Raw genomic sequence first — 17284 nt, forward strand, 5'->3', positions numbered from 1 at the left:
AGGTTTAAAGGTGATTTATCTTTATACATTTCTGCATTTTGAACTTGACAACTATTACTTTACAATTACACAGCAATTTCACAAAGCCTTACTGCTGGCTCAGCATGAGAAGGCAAGTTTTATTTCTTATAGTCCTTCTAATTCCAGGTGTGTATATGAAACGCATTTATTTGTTTTGTCCAACTGTACTGAATTATCTTCTATATTGTTCTGCTTTAGGAAAATGACAGAGCTCAGGTGAAATTTGAGGATGAGCAGGATAAGCTAAAGAAACAGAGGTCAAAACAGAAACTTAGGAACACTTTGCAAAAAGCCCTCCAAGAGAAGATGGATCGTCTTCAGCAGGAGTACAAAGAAGAAACGGACTTTCGCATGAAACTCACTCAAATGGCCCAGAAAGACTTACAGGATGAGGCTGATAAAAACAAGCAAAAAAGAGTAAGACAAGCATTAAGTGTCTAATATGTGCTGGATGACATTCCTTGTTGAGCTCTCCGTCTTACAGGAGCCAGGCACATGCAGAATGAACCATAACAGTGCCATTCTAAGTATGGTGTCAGCATCAGCTGGGAGAATGTGAGAGAGAGAAATTCATAGGCTCCAGAATCAGAATCTAGAAATCCTGGCAGGGGCAAGAAATCTGTGTTTTAACAAGCTCCCCCAGGTTTATTCAGTTGCTCACTGAATCCTGAGAACTCCTACCCTGTCTCTTGGTGATGGGATCGCAGGAGGAGAAGGGATTATGCCTGCCTGCATGTTGGGAAAGTGATGTGAAAGTGTTGGCAGGCAAGGAGAGTAGAGAAAAGCATTTCAGTATTCATTCAGCTGTCTGTTCCTTTGACATTTTATTGAACTCTGAAGGGTGTCATGCTTTTCCTATAGTACTATTTTTAAAGGCTATTTCTAAGAGCAGTTTAGGTTCATAGCAAAGTTGAACAGAAGATACAGAAATTTCCTATAGCCTCCTACCCCCACAAATGCAAAGCCTCTTCCCATTATTAACATTCCCCAATAGAGTGGAACATTTGTTACAATTGATTAACCTACACTATTATCATTATCACCCAAGGTCCATAATTTACATTAAGCTTCACTTTTGGTTGTGTGTGTGTGTGTGTGTGTGTGTGTGTGTGTGTGTGTGTTTGTGTGTTTTATTTTGTTAATCCTCACCCAAGGGTATTTTTCCATTGCTTTTTTATTTATTTATTTATTTATTATTTATTTATTTATTTATTTAATATATTTTATTAATTTTTCACAGAGAGGAAGAGAGAGGGATAGAGAGTTAGAAACATCGATGAGAGAGAATCATCGACCAGCTGCCTCTTGCACACCCCCTACTGGGGATGTGCCCGCAACCAAGGTACATGCCCTTGACCGGAATCGAACCGGGGACCTTTCAGTCCGCAGGCCAACGCTCTATCCACTGAGCCAAACCGGGGCTGGCTCCATTGCTTTTTAGAGAGAGTGGTTGCGAGGGGGGAAACAGAGAGAGAAAACATTGCTGTGAGAGAGACATATCAATTGGTTGGTGCTCCCTTCAAGCCTGCATTAAGATTCACTCGTGGTGTTTGGACAAATGTATAATGACACAAATCTACCAGGACAGTACCATACAGAGTAGTTTCACTGGCCTAAAACTGTCTCCATGGTTTTGCCTTTTCCCAGAATGTCATATAGTTGGAATCATAAAGTATGTAGCCTTTTTAGATTGGTTTATTTCACTAAGTAATATGCATTTAAGTCTTTTCAACCTGTCAAAAATCAAGGGAGAGTAAATGTGAGGGTTTATTTCTGGACTTTTAGTTCTAGTATACCATTAATTTATATGTCCATCCTTATGCTGCATCTCATGTTTATGCATCTTTTTTTAAAATATATTTTATTGATTTTGTACAGAGAGGAAGGGAGAGAGATAGAGTTAGAAACATTGATGAGAGAGAGTCATCCATCAGCTGCCTCTTGCACACCCCCTACTGGGGATCTGCCCGCAACCAAGGTACATGCCCTTGACCGGAATCGAACCCGGGACCCTTCAGTCCCCAAGCCGACGCTTTATCCATTTAGCCAAACTGGTCCCGGCTGTTTATGCATCTTGATCACTAGCTTTATAGTGAGTTTGAAATCAGGACATGTAAATTCTCCAACTTTGTTCTTCTTTTTCAAATTGTTTTGATTATTCGGTCTCCCTTCAATTTCCATGTGAATTTAGGATCATTTTATTGATTTCTGCAAAGAAGACAATGAAATTTTGTTAGGGTTTATTTTGAACCTCTATCTAGACCAATTTGGGCACAATTGCCATTTTTTTTTAATATATATATTTTATTGATTTTGTACAGAGAGGAACGGAGAGAGATAGAGAGTTAGAAACATTGATGAGAGAGAGTCATCGATCAGCTGCCTCTTGCACACCCCCTACTGGGGATATGCCTGCAACCAAGGTACATGCCCTCGACCGGAATCGAACCCGGGTCCCTTCAGTCCCCAAGCCGACGCTCTATCCATTGAGCCAAATCAGTCTCGGCCACAATTGCCATTTTAACAATATTGTTTACTGATCCATAAACACAGGATTCTTTTCATTTATTTAGGTCTTCTTTAATTACTTCAATAATATTTCTTAGTTTTAAGAGTATAAGTTTTGCCCTTCTCTTATTAAATTTATTCCCAAATAAGAATGAGACTATGTATACAAGCCATTCTGATAGTGCAGCTATAGCCCTCAAACCTTGCCAGTTCTACCTCAGGTCTATGATTTTCTCAAAAGAGATCAGATCAGAGATTGGATGGAACAGCACAAATATAAAACCATGAAAGATGGAGAAGTAAACTGAAATGTCATTGTTATAAAGTCCAGTTCACAACCTTAGCTGCACGTTCAAATCACTTGGGAACTTAAAAACTATCCATTAGATAAGAATCTCTTGAGGTGAGACTAGGCCCTTAATACTTTTTAAGCTCCCCAAATGGGCATAGTTCGTGTCTCTCTCTCTCTCTCTCTCTCTCTCTCTCTCTCTCTCTCTCTCTCTCTCTCTCTCTCTCTCTCTCTCTCTCTCCTCATCTTCCTCATCTTCCTCCTCCTCTTCTCCCCAGCACATTTTCCTTGTCTCTCTCTCCTAAGCTCCAAGGGCCCCTTTTCGGCCTTGGTAACTTGTTTCCTGAGCCTATTTCTTCTACAGCTCACTTCTACCTCTGTGGCTTTCTAAATAAACTTTTGCTTGTATTTAGAGTCTTGGCTCTGAATTTTTTCTTAGCCAGAACTCAAGTAAGGAATAAAAACAAAGAAAGAAAAGCTCTCCAGGTTATTCCAAAGTGTAACTAAGATTGATAATTTCTGTTATAAAATATCCAGTGACTGACTCATCTTCTAGTCAGAGACAGTGCCATAATATCAGTAGTGATTTATTTTGTTTATCAGGTTAAGATTTCATCTAGCCAAATTAAAATAAATGAAAATAAAGCTGTACCATTGCAAATTATTTGGGAACTGCTTTGAGACACACTTTTTGGAATAGTGTTTGAATTAACTTACTCAAAATGTACTTTAAGACATTTCAAACAGATACAAAGAATAGTTCAAAGAACCCTAATGTGTCCCTTACCTAGCTTCAACAACCATCAGCTAGTGATCATTCTTGTTTCATCTATAGCACCATCCAATACCCCCATCACCCCTAAATATTTGGAAGTAAACCCTCAACATAATATTTCATCTATAAAGTTTCAGTGGTAGTTCTGAAACATTGAGATTGTAATTCAAAAATTGTTTTTAAATATCCTCAATATCATTATCATACCTAAGAATGTTTTAACAACATTTGGTAAATTTATGTTATGTAGGAAGATATGATAAGAGAACAGAAGATATATCGTGAATATTTGGCACAGCAGCGTGAGGAAGAAAATGCTCAGGAGAAAGAATTGGACAGAATATTAGAAGAAGAGAAGGCAAAGAAGTGGGCAGAAAAGGACAAACAGCTGAAACTTGAAAAGGAGGCAAGGAAACAACTTATGAATGAGGTCATGTGTACAAGAAAACTTCAAGTTCAAGAAAAGTGTAAGGAAATGAATTATATTTTAGTTGGGCTTTTATTCAATTTAAGTAGCATCCAAAATATGTATTAAATAGGTATTCTGTATAAATTACTATGAGGGATGTAAAAAGGATTAAGGCAAGATCCCTGCTTTGCAGGTCTTACCTAAATGTGGCCACCGCATATGGAGAGGGTTATGTCCCAGCAGACTCTGAGCAGTCTGGGGAGACGTTCTGAAGGGTAAAGGAACAGCATGACTAGTCTGTGAGCCTTAGTGATTATGAAGGAGAGTGAGAAGGTAGGGCAAGAAACACATGTCCCCGTCCTCCCTTTTATCTGTCCCTCTATGCTTTCTGCAGGTGTCTCCATACCTCTCTACCTACAGACCTTTGCGTGGGTAGTTTTCTCTATGATGCTTTTGATCTAGAGGAATTCTGGACAACTTTCAGGCAGCTCAAATGTCTCATTTCTCAAGAGGCCCTCTGTGTCACCCTGTTCCTACACCTTCCGGGGCTCTCACTATGTCCTACTCATGTCTTAGCACACCGTTGTGTTTCCTGAGCTTCAAACAGTACCTGGGGCTCTCACTGAGTCCTGCTCATGTCTTAGCACGCCATTGTACTCCCTGAGCTCCAAACCATGCTTATAAAAGGAAGTATCTGTAGAGAGGAGAAACCGCCGTCTCCTGATTCCCATCATTCCAAGTCCAGCCCAGTAGCTGGATGATTCATAGTTAGGGTGCCATTAGTTGTCTTTGCAAGAGAAAGCTCATCTTGGCTTCTTTGGTTAATTCTCCACTCCATGTTAAAATTTAAGTCTATAACAGCAGTTAAAAATTAAGTCAGTCCAGCCTTTGTTGCTCAGTTGTTGAGCGTCGACCTATAAACCAGGAGGTTATGGTTCAGTTGCCATTCAGGGCACATACCTGGATTACTGCTTGATCTTGGTAGGGGGCATGCACGAGGCAGCAGATAAATGATTCTCTCATCATTGATGCTTCTATCTCTCTTTCCCTCTCCCTTCCTCTCTGCAATAAAAAAAAAAAAAACTTAAAAAATTATTAAGTATTAGAAGAAAGCTTATAAATGAAAAAGATTCTGTGTTCATCCATGATAAATAATTCAGAACAGAATGAGAAAACAAAGAAGGTAAGCATTTGGGACCATTTATAAAGAAGGATACAAAATCAGCTATAATTCCATTAACCCAGGAATAGCTACTATTCACAACTTCCTGTAATTCCCTCCAGTATTTTTATTTTTATTTTTTAAAAATAAATCTTCATTGTTCATATTATTACAAAAGTTTCTCATTTTCCCCCCCTCCACCAGGTTCCCACCCCACCCTCTGCCCTTTCCCCACACTCCATTGTCCTCATCCATAGGTGTACAGTTTATGTTCAGTCTCTTCCCGCACCCCCCACTCCCCTTTTCCCCGAGAATCATCAGTCCACTCCCCTTCCATACCTCTGATTCTATTATATTCAACAGTTAATACTGTTCATCAGATTTTTTTTTTAAATTCCTTTGGTTTTTAGATTCACTTGTTGATAGTTACGTATTTGTTGTTCATAATTTTTATCTTTATTTTCTTTCTCTTCTGAAAGAATCCCCTTCAGCAATTCATATAATTAAGGTTTGGCGGTGATGAACTCCTTTAGCTTTTTTTTTTTTATTAGTGAAGCTCTTTATCTGGCCTTTGATTTTGAGTATAGCTTTGCTGGGTAGAGTATTTTTGGCTGTAGGTTCTTGCTATTCATCACCTTGAATATTTCTTGCCATTCCCGTCTGGCCTGCATGGTTTCTATTGAGAAATCAGCTGACAATCATATGGGTGCTCCTTTGTAGGCAACTACCTGTTTTTCTTTTGCTGCTTTTAATATTCTCTCTGTCTTTTGCTCTTGAAATTTTAATTATGATGTGTCTTGGTGTGGTCCTCTTTGGGTTCCTTTTGTTTGGGGTTCTGTGTGCTTCCTGGACTTGTAAGTCTATTTCTTTCACTATTTCTTTCAATATGTTTTCGTTATCTTGCGCTCTCTCATCTTCTGGGACTCCCATAATTCTGATGTTGGTTCGCTTGAAGTTGTCCCAGAGGTTTCTTACACTATCTTCAACTTTCTGGATTCTCTTGTCTTCTTGCTTCTGCTGAGGAGTGTCCTCTGGCTCTTTATGTTCCAAATCTTTGACTTGATTCTTGCGATCTTCCATTCTGTTTTTAGGATTCTGTATAATATTTTTTATTTCAGACAATGTATTCTTTATTTCTAGTTGATCCCTTTTCATATCCTCATAGGTCTCGTTTATTTTATCAGCCTTTTCTAGGAAATACTTGAAAAACCTTATAACCGTGGTTTTGAACTTTATATCCAGTCACTTTTTGTCCTCCATTTCTTTCGTTTGTGATCTGTTTCCTTGTCTAGGCATTTTTGCTGCTTCCCTGAGTTGGTAGGGTGGCTTTGTGTGTTAAGGTGTCCTATATGGTTCAGTGGGTCAGCCTCCCAGTTATCTGAGGTGGACACTCTTGGTGCACCCCTTTGTGGACTGTGTGTACAGCCTTTTGTAGTTAAGTCTTTTTTTTTTAAAATATATTTTTATTGATTTTTTTGCAGAAAGGAAGGGAGAGAGAGAGCTAGAGATGTCGATGAGAGAGAAACATCGACCAGCTGCCTCCTGCACACCCCCTACCGGGGATGTGCCCGCAACCAATGTACATGCCCTTGACCGGAATCGAGCTCAGGACCCTTCAGTCCGCAGACCGAAGCTCTACCACTGAGCCAAACCGGTTTCGGCTGTAGTTAAGTCTTAATTGTTGTTGGTATCACTGGGAGGAACTGACCTCCAGTCCAATTGGCTGTGAGGATCACCTGTGTCTATGCCAGGAGACAGTCTTATTCAAAAGCCTCTGTGCTCAGCTTGGATAGGGGGGAGTTTCAGGGTAGAGCCTACAGCCTTGGCTTACTGTCAACCCCGCCCTATGAGGTTCCTGAGTCTCTGTGTTCCTCAGTGTCCTTTGGTACTCGCTGCAAGCACCTCTGAGAGAAAGGTGCCCTCGAGTTTCGCCCACTACCAGACAGTCTAGTCTTTCCCCCAATGAGCCTGGAACTGGGGTTCAGTGCAGTTGGAAGTGGGGTTCAGTGCAGTCAGGAGCTTTTGTCTCCTTCCCACTAGGGCAATCCAGCGGCACAGTCAACAGTCAGTCCTTTGTGTGCAATGTGCGCGACTCCTGGGCTCTGCCTTTCGCCACTCCCCTGAGTTTCAGCCTTACAGTCCAGATTCCCTCAGTATGAGTGTGGGTCTCCAGGGTCTGGTCTAGAACTGGTGTTCAGTGCAGTTGGAACTGGGGCTCAGCACAGTCCAGAGCTTTTATCTCCTTCCTGCTAGGGCAATCTAGCTGCACAGTCAACAGTTCGTCCTCTGCATGCAATGTGCGCGACTCCGGGGCTCTGCCTTTCGCTGCTCCCCTGAGTTTCTGCCTTACAGCCTAGAATCCCTCTGTATGAGCCTGGAACTCCAGGGTCTCACCCAGAACTGGGGTTCAGTGCAGTTGGAACTGGAGTTCAGCACAGTCCGGAGCTTTTTATCTCCTTCCCGCTAGGGAATGCCAACCAGGCACTCAGCCTCCCCTCCTCTCTGGCTCCGTCCTCTCCCCACGAGGGCACCGTGTCTCTGTACCTTAGGCTTTTACAGCTCCTCTGATTTTCCTTCTGGTTTTCTCTTTCCTTCTAGTTGTAGAATTTCCAGTCAGTCTACTTTTCTGTAGTTCTGGATAATGTCCACTTTATATTTTAGTTGTATTTTTTTGAAATTGTTGTGTGAGGCTGCAGTTAGGCGTTTACCTATGCTGCCATCTTCAAGTATTTTTATTATGTATATAATTTTCCCCTACAAATAAGGGTCATTTTGTATATATCGTTTTATAGCCTGGATTCTGCACTTATTATAAACATTTCCCAGGTCATTTTTCTTCAGTTATAAGATTTGTAATGCTGCCTAGAAATCCATTATAAAAATGGACCATAATTTATTTTTCCAAAGCACACCCAATGGACCTTTAGATTGTTTTGAATCTTCTTACCAGTACTTTAGTATTGCAGGTTATCATGAGTAAGTGGCAGGTGAATGTGTTACATTTGTCCTAAAAGCTCTGTAAATAGTTTATGTTGGCTTATATATGATTGTTTAAGATAAATTTCTATAAGTGGATTTTGGGAAGATATGTACATTTCAGATGTGTATTGCCTGGTTGTGTTTATTCTTTTGTGAACTCTGTTTTCTTTGTCATTTTTCCCCCCATAGGGGTGCTTCAGTTTTTATTATTTAATTTTTATTTATTTATTCTTTTTTATTTTTTTATTAATTTCTTTATTGACTAAGGTATCACATATTTGTCCTCAACACCCATTCCAATCCCCACGCTCCCCCACTCTTGCCCTAACTCCCTTATTGTCCTTGACCACTGGTTAGGCTCATATGTGTGCACATAAGTCCTTTGGTTGAGCTCTCTCTTTTATCCCCACCCTTCCTTTGAGGTTCAACAGTCTGACCCATGGCTCCTTATCTCTGGGTCTGTTCTTGTTCATCAGTCTATATTTTCACCATTTTCCTTAGATGAGTGAGATCATGTCCTACTGGAAATATAAGAATAAAAAATGAGACAAGCAATAATCGTTATGCTGAAAGGCATATGAATCGGTATGTAGTGAGCTTCTTTCTGGGCCACCAGTTCTTTTGAGACCCAATTTCAATGTCAAACAGTTCCTTATGTGTACATGTCAGCAATGATATTTCAGTTCTGGATGGTGGGCAAATGGTGGTAATGCAGGTCCAACCCTATTATTTAATTTTTAAAAACCTTTTATACAAGACTTTTTAACCTTTTGCACTCCGAACTATTCTGGACATTGGCTACCAGCTACTCCGAACCATTCTGGACATTGGCTACCAGCTACTCGACGCTACTTTGCGAAACGTGCGTTGAATTAACTCAATTCCCCGTAATCACTAATAAACTGCAATGTCCCCTGAGAGGGGACATCCGAGTGATATGCTAGAATTCCAATGTCCCCTGAGAGGGGACAGCGGAGTGCAAAGAGTTAAATTTATATTTTGTAATAAATAAAAGCTCTCATTAACATTAATGATAATAGAACTAACTATTTGTCCTCAAGAGGAGAACGTTCTATGGTAATTGCTTTGAAAAAGGCTGAGCAAAGTGTCTCAACAAAAAATGATTAAGAGAAAATCTGTGCAGATCACATAGCACATATGAACCAACCTAAACCCTGCGCTTTCCTCAATGGAGATAACTACTTCTATCTTATTGGCTTAAGATCCAGCCCTGTGATTCTAACCTCTGCCTTTCTAAAAATAATATGCCGTTGATGCCCAGAAAGATGTTAGCAAGTCTTGTCTGAAAAGAGTCAATTGGCAAGTATTGCTGTTGTCTTTCTTAGTGCAACGAAAAGCGAAAGAACTGGAAGAACGTGCTCTGGAAGAGCAGCACATACTGGAAGGTCTTAAAGAATTTGACCGTAGAGAGGAGGAGAATTTTGTAAGGTATGCTTTTGTTTTCTTAATTACCATCTAAATAAAAAAATGGAGATTTTTAACACAGAGGACCATGTGCCATAATTCTTGCATTACTGACATTATTTTACATCAGTACAGTCAGGTGTTACGTAGCGTTTCTACCCACGGACTGCAGATACAATGATGGTCCCCTGGGATGATAACAGAGTCGAACCATTCCTATCACCTAGTGCTGTCGCCGCTCTAATAATGCTGTAGTACAGCTCATTACTCCCATGGTTATGGCGATGCTGGTGTAAACAAACCTACCGTGCTGCCAGTAGGATAAAAGTATTGTATTCTGTGTTTTTGTTTGGGTGCCCTGACCGGGAATCGAACCAGTGACTTTGCAGTGCCTGGGACAACGCTCAACCAACTGAGCCACACAGGCAGGGCCTATTCTGTTTCTACTGTACCTTTGGATATGTTTGGATACACAAACAGCAGGCTTGAGGCCTAGGTGTATAATAGGCTATCCCATCTAGGTTTGTATAAATGCACTCTGCAATGTTCAACACAATGAAATCACCTGACATATTTCTCATGTATCCCTCTTTCCTTTAGGACAAATATCCTTTTATTTGTCCTAAAGGCTCAAATCACTCTACAGAATTTCATATTAAAATAAGTATCAAGGTGCCTGGCTAGCTCAGTCAGTAGAGCATGAGACTCTTAAAATAAGTATCAACCATCTTGGTAAAATTAAATTCTCTTGCTATTGTATGCATTCTGATTATACTAATTGGGTATTGACATGAATGATCATCTTTATTTTATTTATTTTTTGTTAATTCTCACCTTCTAGATTTTTTTCCATCGCTTTCAGAAAGAGTAGAAGGGAGGGAGGAAGGAGGAGAGAGAGAGAGAGAGAGAAAGACACTGATGTGAGAGAGACATATTGATTGGTTGCTTCCTGCATTCACCACAACAGGGGGCCGGGAGTGAACCCACAACCCAAATGTGTGTCCTTGACTGGGAATTGAGCCCAAGACTCTTTGGTATGCAGTTCGATGCTCTAGCTACTGAGCCACATTGGCTAGGGCAGATGAACATCTTGAAAAAATAATATAAATTAGAAAAAACTTTTTTAAAGAGGCACCAATCCTATATCCTAATGAAATAACTTGATGACTGCCCCCCCCCCCAAGAAAACAAACTGTGAAAATAGAATCTGCCACAGAAGCATATATATGCTATAATCTTTATTTCTAATGAAACCTGATATTAAAAATGTGGCTTATCTATGGATTATAAAATGGTGCAACTGCTAAAGATAACAGTCTGAAATTTCCTCAAAAATGAATAATAGAGCCAAAGCCAGTTTGGCTCAGTGGATGGAGCTTCCGCCTGTGGACTGAAGGGTCCCAGGTTCGATTCCGGTCAAGGGCATGTGCCTTGGTTGTGGGCACATCCCTCGTGGGGGGTGTGCAGGAGGCAGCTGATATATGTTTCTCTCTCATAGATGTTTCTGGCTCTCTGTCCCTCTCTCTTCCTCTCTGTGAAAAATCAATAAAATATATTAAAAAAAAAATAAATAAATAAATAAAAATTTTTAAAAAAAAGTAATAATAGAACTGTCATATTGTTGATGTAAGAAATGTCCAAACCTGTAGAGAACGTGTTTGAGCCAACACTGATGACAGTTGCCAGGAAGCAAGATCTCAAATGCTCTGAGAATGGCTGTTTCACGGTTTCTCCTAAGCATTTGGAATAAAGGAGGGAAGGAAAGAAAGATTACCTAAGCTTGGGAGAAAGTAAGGATTACAGCATAGTTAACAAGATTATATGCTTTTTTGAGTGGTTATGCTTATTTCAAGATGTGTTATATGCTTGGTGCATGACTACCCACCATGACCTGCCCAGTTAGGGATTTATGATCAGATCACCCTGTGAGGTTACTTTCCGTAGAACTCCTGCTTAGTCCACAAAATGGTCTGGCAATTTCACTTCTGCGTATGTATCCAAAATAATTAAAAGCAGGACCTTGAAGAGAGATTTGCATGGCCATGTTCATAGCAGCACTAGTCACAATAGCCAAGAGGTGGAAATAATCCAAATGTCCATTAGCAGATGAATAAACAAAATATGGAATCTGTATACAATGGACTATTACACAGCCTTTAAAAGGAAGGAAATTCTGACACATGTTACAACATGGATGAATCTTGAGGTCATTATGGTAAGTGAAATAAGCCAGACACCAAAACACAAGCATTATATGATTCTACTTATATGAGATACCTAGAATAGTCAAATTCATAGAGACAGCAAATAGGATGGTGGTCACCAGGGGCTGGGGAGAAGGGGAAAAGGTGAGTTTTCAGTTTTTGATGGGTATAGAATTTCAGATTTGCAAGATGAAAAAATCATAGATTTATTTTACAACAATGTGAATATACTTAACACTTAAAAATGGTTAAGATGGTAAATTTTACATTATGTGTTTTTTACCACAATAAAAAAATCACACTATAAATTAAAAAAAAATTTTTTAATCCTCACCCAAGGATATATTTTTATTGATATTTAGAGAGAGAGAAAGAGTAAGGGAGAGGGAGAGGGAGAGAGAGAAACATTGATGTGAGAGAGAAGCATCGATCCGTTGCCTCCCAGTATGTGCCTGATCAAGGACTGAGGATTGAACCAGCAGTCTGAGTATGTGCCCTGACCAGGAATCAAACCTGCGACCTTTCAATATATGGGATGACACTCCAACCAACAGAGCCACACCAGCCAGGGCTCACAGTATACATTTAAAATGTGGCTTATATATATAAAATGTTGCTTATCTATGGAAGAAATTGTCCAGTTAATACTGAACAGAATGAGGCAAACTTACCCACCTAGTCACCACAATATGAGACCACTGCAGGCTTTCCCTGTAGTGGCCTGGCCCTTTGATAGACAGTTTTGGAGAGGAGAGGGAGAGGGGATGGAAAAAGACCAAAACTCTCTCCATATAACAGTGAATATTTTGAAAAATTCCTTCCCTAAAAATTAGTATTTGTTTTAAGATTATCTTAATTATTACATACTAGAGGCTCAGTGCATGAAATTCGAGCATGAGGGCGGTGGGGGGTGTCCATCAGCCCAGCCTGCACCCTCTCCAATCTGGGACCCCTCAAGGGATGACATCCCTCTCACAATCCAGGACTGCTGACTCACATCTGCTCTCCTGCCTGCCTTCCTGATTGCCCCTAACTACTTCTGCCTGCCAGCCTGATCACCCCTAACCACTCCCATGCCAGCCTGATTGATGTCTAACTGCTCCCCTGCCAGCCTGTTTACCCCCAACTTCCCTCCTCTGCTGGCCTGGTCACCCCTAACTGCCCTCCCCTGAAGGCTTGATTGCCCCCAACTGCCCTCCCTTGCAGGCCTGGTCCCTCTCAACTGCCCTCCCTTGCAGGCTTGGTGCCTCCCAACTGCCCTCCCCTGCTTGCCTTATTGCCCACAATTTCCCTCCCTTGCAGGCCTGGTCCCTCCCAAAACTGCCCTCTCCTGATGACCATCTTGTGTCCACATAGGGGCAGGATCTTTGACCACATGGGGGCAGCTATCTTGAGCTTGTGTGTAGAAGTGATGGTCAATCTTCATATTACTCTTTTATTAGATAGGATAGAGGCCTGGTGCACGGGTGGGGGCCAGCTAGTTTGCCCTCAAGGGTGTCTCAGATCAGGGTGGGGGTTCCCTTGGGGTGTAGGGTGGCCTGAGTGAGGGGCCTGTGGTGGTTTGCAGGCTGGCCATGCCCCTTGGGACCCCAGCAGAGGTCCTGCTATCTGGAATTTATTTACCTTCTACAATTGAAACTTTGTAGCCTGGAGCAAAGCCAGCCTCCTGCTGTCTCTGTGATTGGCAGTCATTTCTATTGGGACTTATGTACCTTCTATAATTGAAACTTTGTAGCCTTAAGCAGAGGCCTGGGCCCGCCAGAATATGCAGAAAGCTTTGCTTCCTAAGTTGCTGGGGGCAACCCTAACCTACTCTCTCCAGCTCTGTGGCTGCTGCCATTTGTTTGGATTTGTTTACCTTCTATAATTGAAACTTTGTCACCTTGAGTGGAGGCCTAGGCTGGCAAGAGCAGGAGGAAAGCTTGGCTTCTTTTGAAACCCAAGCCTTCCTCCTGCTCTCTGTGGCTGTAGCCATCTTGGTTAGGTTTATTTGCATACTTGCTCTGATTGGCTGGTGGGTGTGGCTTGTTGGTGTAGTGAAGTGATGGTTAATTTGCATATTACGCTTTTATTATGTAGGATTGAATACATTATTGGATTTGCCGTTTGTTTCTTCCCCACTCACCCTGATTGCATTTTCACTCCAATTACATTTTAATTATAATGCCCTAAATAAATCCAATGCTTACTTCTATAATTTTCTACTTTGACGTTTCTAATACTGCAGACGCTCCGGTTTAGCCCAGGAGTACCGGAAGCAGCTTAAGATGCAAATGTCCTACCAGCAGCAGGCCCGGGAGGCACAGAAGGAGGAGGAGCGCCGGGAGCTGGAAGTGGGGAGAGCAGATGACAAGATGTGCCAGGACAGGATCCAGGAGCTCCTGTGCCACCCTCGGGTGCAGCTCAATAATGTCCATCCCATGCGGAGGGCATGCCATGCGAAGCTCCCACCATAGCTTCGTAAACATCGATATTTATTCAGTCTTTTAAAAAATTTAACTAAAACACACTTATATGTTCCTTTGAGCTCATAGATAAACTTCCTTTTTCTCTGAGTTTGCATAATGATACATAATTTTGTTCCCTTTTTTGGATTTCATGGACTTATAAACCTGAATGATATTTCATATCACAGTTATTTTCCTCACCTAGCTGACTTTTATCTCATCTACCGGCTAAAATGCTAACCCTGTTTTGTGGGGGGGTTTAGGCTGAGAATCTTGGGCACTGTGTAAAATATGTTTTACTGGTTAAGTTTTTAAAAAGGTAGACATGAACACGTTCATATTCCTAACATTCAACATTAAAATTATCTTCACTTTGAATTTCCTCCCAGGAAAAACTCTCAGGGATGTTCATATGGAAACTCAGTTTTACATTATAAACACTGTCACGTTGCTTTACATATCATATTTCTAAAGTATAATGGCTACACAGTAATCTACTGAGTTAGTGTACTATAATTTATTTAACACTGGCCTTTGTTTAAAATTTGTCACTACTACAAATTACACTGTAATAACAATATTTATTTGAATTATTTCCTTAGGATCAATTAATTCCCTGGAGTGGGATTTTTGGGTCAAAGAGGATAAACAATTTCATATTTTGCTTTCAACTGCCACATTTGCAAAGGCAGATTTTAGAGAGGTAGGCTTTTTATGAGAAATGTTTTCAAGTTCAATTGGTATTCTCTCTGTATATTTAAAATTTATTTAAGCAAATTATATGCTAGACTCTCGAGAGTTTTGGTTTTGAGTTTTTATCTACTAATAAGGTATATTACATGAACTTATTTGCAGGTCCTAAATAACTTTGCATATGTAGGATAAATGCCATTTGGTCATGTTATACATTTTTTATATACACACCATATATATGCACCATGTTGATCTTGGTCTATTATATATCTTGGATCTAGGCCTATTGCGATGTCTTTGTCTGGGTTTGTTATCAGTATATTGTTGGCCATGTAAAGGTATAAGTATGGGGCCCTAATCAGATAGGGCTGGTGTCCTTATTTATTTTACTTTATTTTTTCCATCACATTTATTTTCTCTGTGCCCTCCTCCTCCACCCCCTCTCCCCACTGTGTCCTTATAAGAAGAGGAAAAGACATCAGAAATTGCTCTCTCCCTGCATGCAGAGAAGACAGGTGAGGATGCAGTGAGAAGGTGACCATCTTCAGGACGGAAAGGGAGTGAGTCCTCACCAGAACCAACCTGTTGGCAGCTTGATCTCCCAGCCTCCAGAACTGTCAGAAAATAAATGCCTGCTGCTTAATCCCCCCCCCCCCCCCCCCCCCCCCCCGCCAGCCCCAGGTGCCTGCGCGCCCCTCCATCCCCCCCATTTCCTGAGATTTGTTATAGCAGCCTGAGCCCACTAACACAGAGCCCTATCTCACTCCCCTTAAAGACTCTCACAGTGCCTGGCGCATAGACACCACCTTAACAAATGTTTGGTGAATTGAACTGTAATCCCCAACTGAACGAGTGCCGCATGGTGCTGGTGGAGCCAGGGTCTGGGATCTCTGACAAACCCAGTGGCCAGCTCTATTGCAGTGCACCTCAGAAGTCAGACACAGGCCACCAGCCCTTACCTATAAAAGGAAAACCCAAAATCTACGAAACCAGAAAGTTTGATGCTAAACCTCATTCATCAGCAAAGCCTGACATGAACAAATGGGGGAGCAACTTAACATCATCTATGTTAAAAAAAAAAAAAAAAAAGAAAGAAAAGATCTATGTTTTACTATAGAATTAGTAATGTTTTAAATTACTGGGCTCCACCCTTGCTCTGGCTGAGACTGTTACAAAACCAAAGCCTTGGGCATCTGCTATCTTCTCACTTTTCTAAAATCCCCGAAGTTCAGACTTCAAAACATACCTGGCCCCAAGGGTTTTAGGAAAGAATTGTGGGCCTGTGGTACAAAGGGGTTAATACCAACCCCACAGTGTCTGTCAACCGGAGGAAGATGATGGGACACATGAAGTATCCAGTGTGGACATAAACCGCAGCTGCTATTTGAACAGAATAAGCAATAACCTAACCCTAAACTGGGAAGACGTGTGATGGGAATGAAAACATGTTCATTGATGTGCGTGCCGCAGAGGTCAGTGCTGTTTCTGAGCAGCTCATCTCCACCGCCTACGAAATGTGCTGAGCGCACGTTTGAAGGGTGTGATGAAAAAGTACAGTGTTACCTTGGGAAACAGCAGCAGTGCAGTTAAAGTCCGACTGGCTTCTTACAAATTGTACTTAACAACTGGAGAAATCAATAAGAATGCAATTAAAATGCCAACCATTATTCATTAAGCCTGTCCACATTAATACTATAAATGATAGGAATAAAAAGAATTTGCTGAGTTTACCAAGCTCAGTGTATTTTCAGCAAAGCATCTCCAAGTCTTCAGTGACCAGTGCTCTCTGCCTGGCTATGACAGCCCTCTGCTGGACCCTATGGAGCACAGGGAATGAGACTGAGGAGGTCACCGCCTTGTTGAAGATCAAGACCTACAAGCAAGAAATAATTGACAACAGTCCCAGGCAGCATACAATCAAGAGAGTAGAACAGACATGGTTGTGCCTAACTTAAAGGCTCGGGAACATCTGTGTCGCTGAGCCGAAGGGAGACTCCTGGCTGGAACACAGGCAGAGAGCATGTCTGAGGCTGCCTTTGAAGAGCACTCTTCTTTTTTGTTTTAAAATTTATTTTTATTGATTTCAGAGAGGAAAGGAGAGGGAGGGAGAAATAGAAACATCAATGATGAGAGAGAATCATTGATGGATTGCCTCCCACACCTGAATTGCCTCCCGCACACCCCACACGGGACCAAGCCCTCAACCAGGACTTGTACCTGACCGGGAATTGAACTGTGGCCTCTTGGTTCATAGATCTATGCTCAACCACTGAACCATGCCCAACCGGGCAGCACCCCATGGCTTTTGTGTAGGTTTTATGTGTATTTGGAGTAGCTTCTCGGGGGAGCTTTCAGAGACTTGGAAGAGGGCG

General features: G+C 41.4%; 1 protein-coding gene across 2 annotated transcripts in view; it reads left to right on the plus strand.

Annotated features, from left to right (window-relative positions):
• CFAP53 (cilia and flagella associated protein 53) overlaps positions 1-14327 on the plus strand; it is a gene marked incomplete at its 5' end in the record, with an annotated part of 24449 nt that extends 10122 nt beyond the window's left edge. For both annotated transcript variants that reach the window (XM_084888937.1, XM_084888938.1), the window contains 4 exons: positions 220-438; positions 3844-4060; positions 9490-9592; positions 14000-14327. In XM_084888937.1, coding sequence (XP_084745063.1) covers positions 220-438; positions 3844-4060; positions 9490-9592; positions 14000-14228 — 768 coding nt within the window. In that variant the 3' untranslated portion in view covers positions 14229-14327. The remainder of the gene's footprint in view (positions 1-219; positions 439-3843; positions 4061-9489; positions 9593-13999) is intronic.
• Positions 14328-17284: the final 2957 nt, after the last annotated feature.

Source organism: Pipistrellus hanaki (genome assembly GCF_964339955.1).
Source record: "Pipistrellus hanaki genome assembly, chromosome: 6".
NCBI lineage: Eukaryota > Metazoa > Chordata > Mammalia > Chiroptera > Vespertilionidae > Pipistrellus > Pipistrellus hanaki.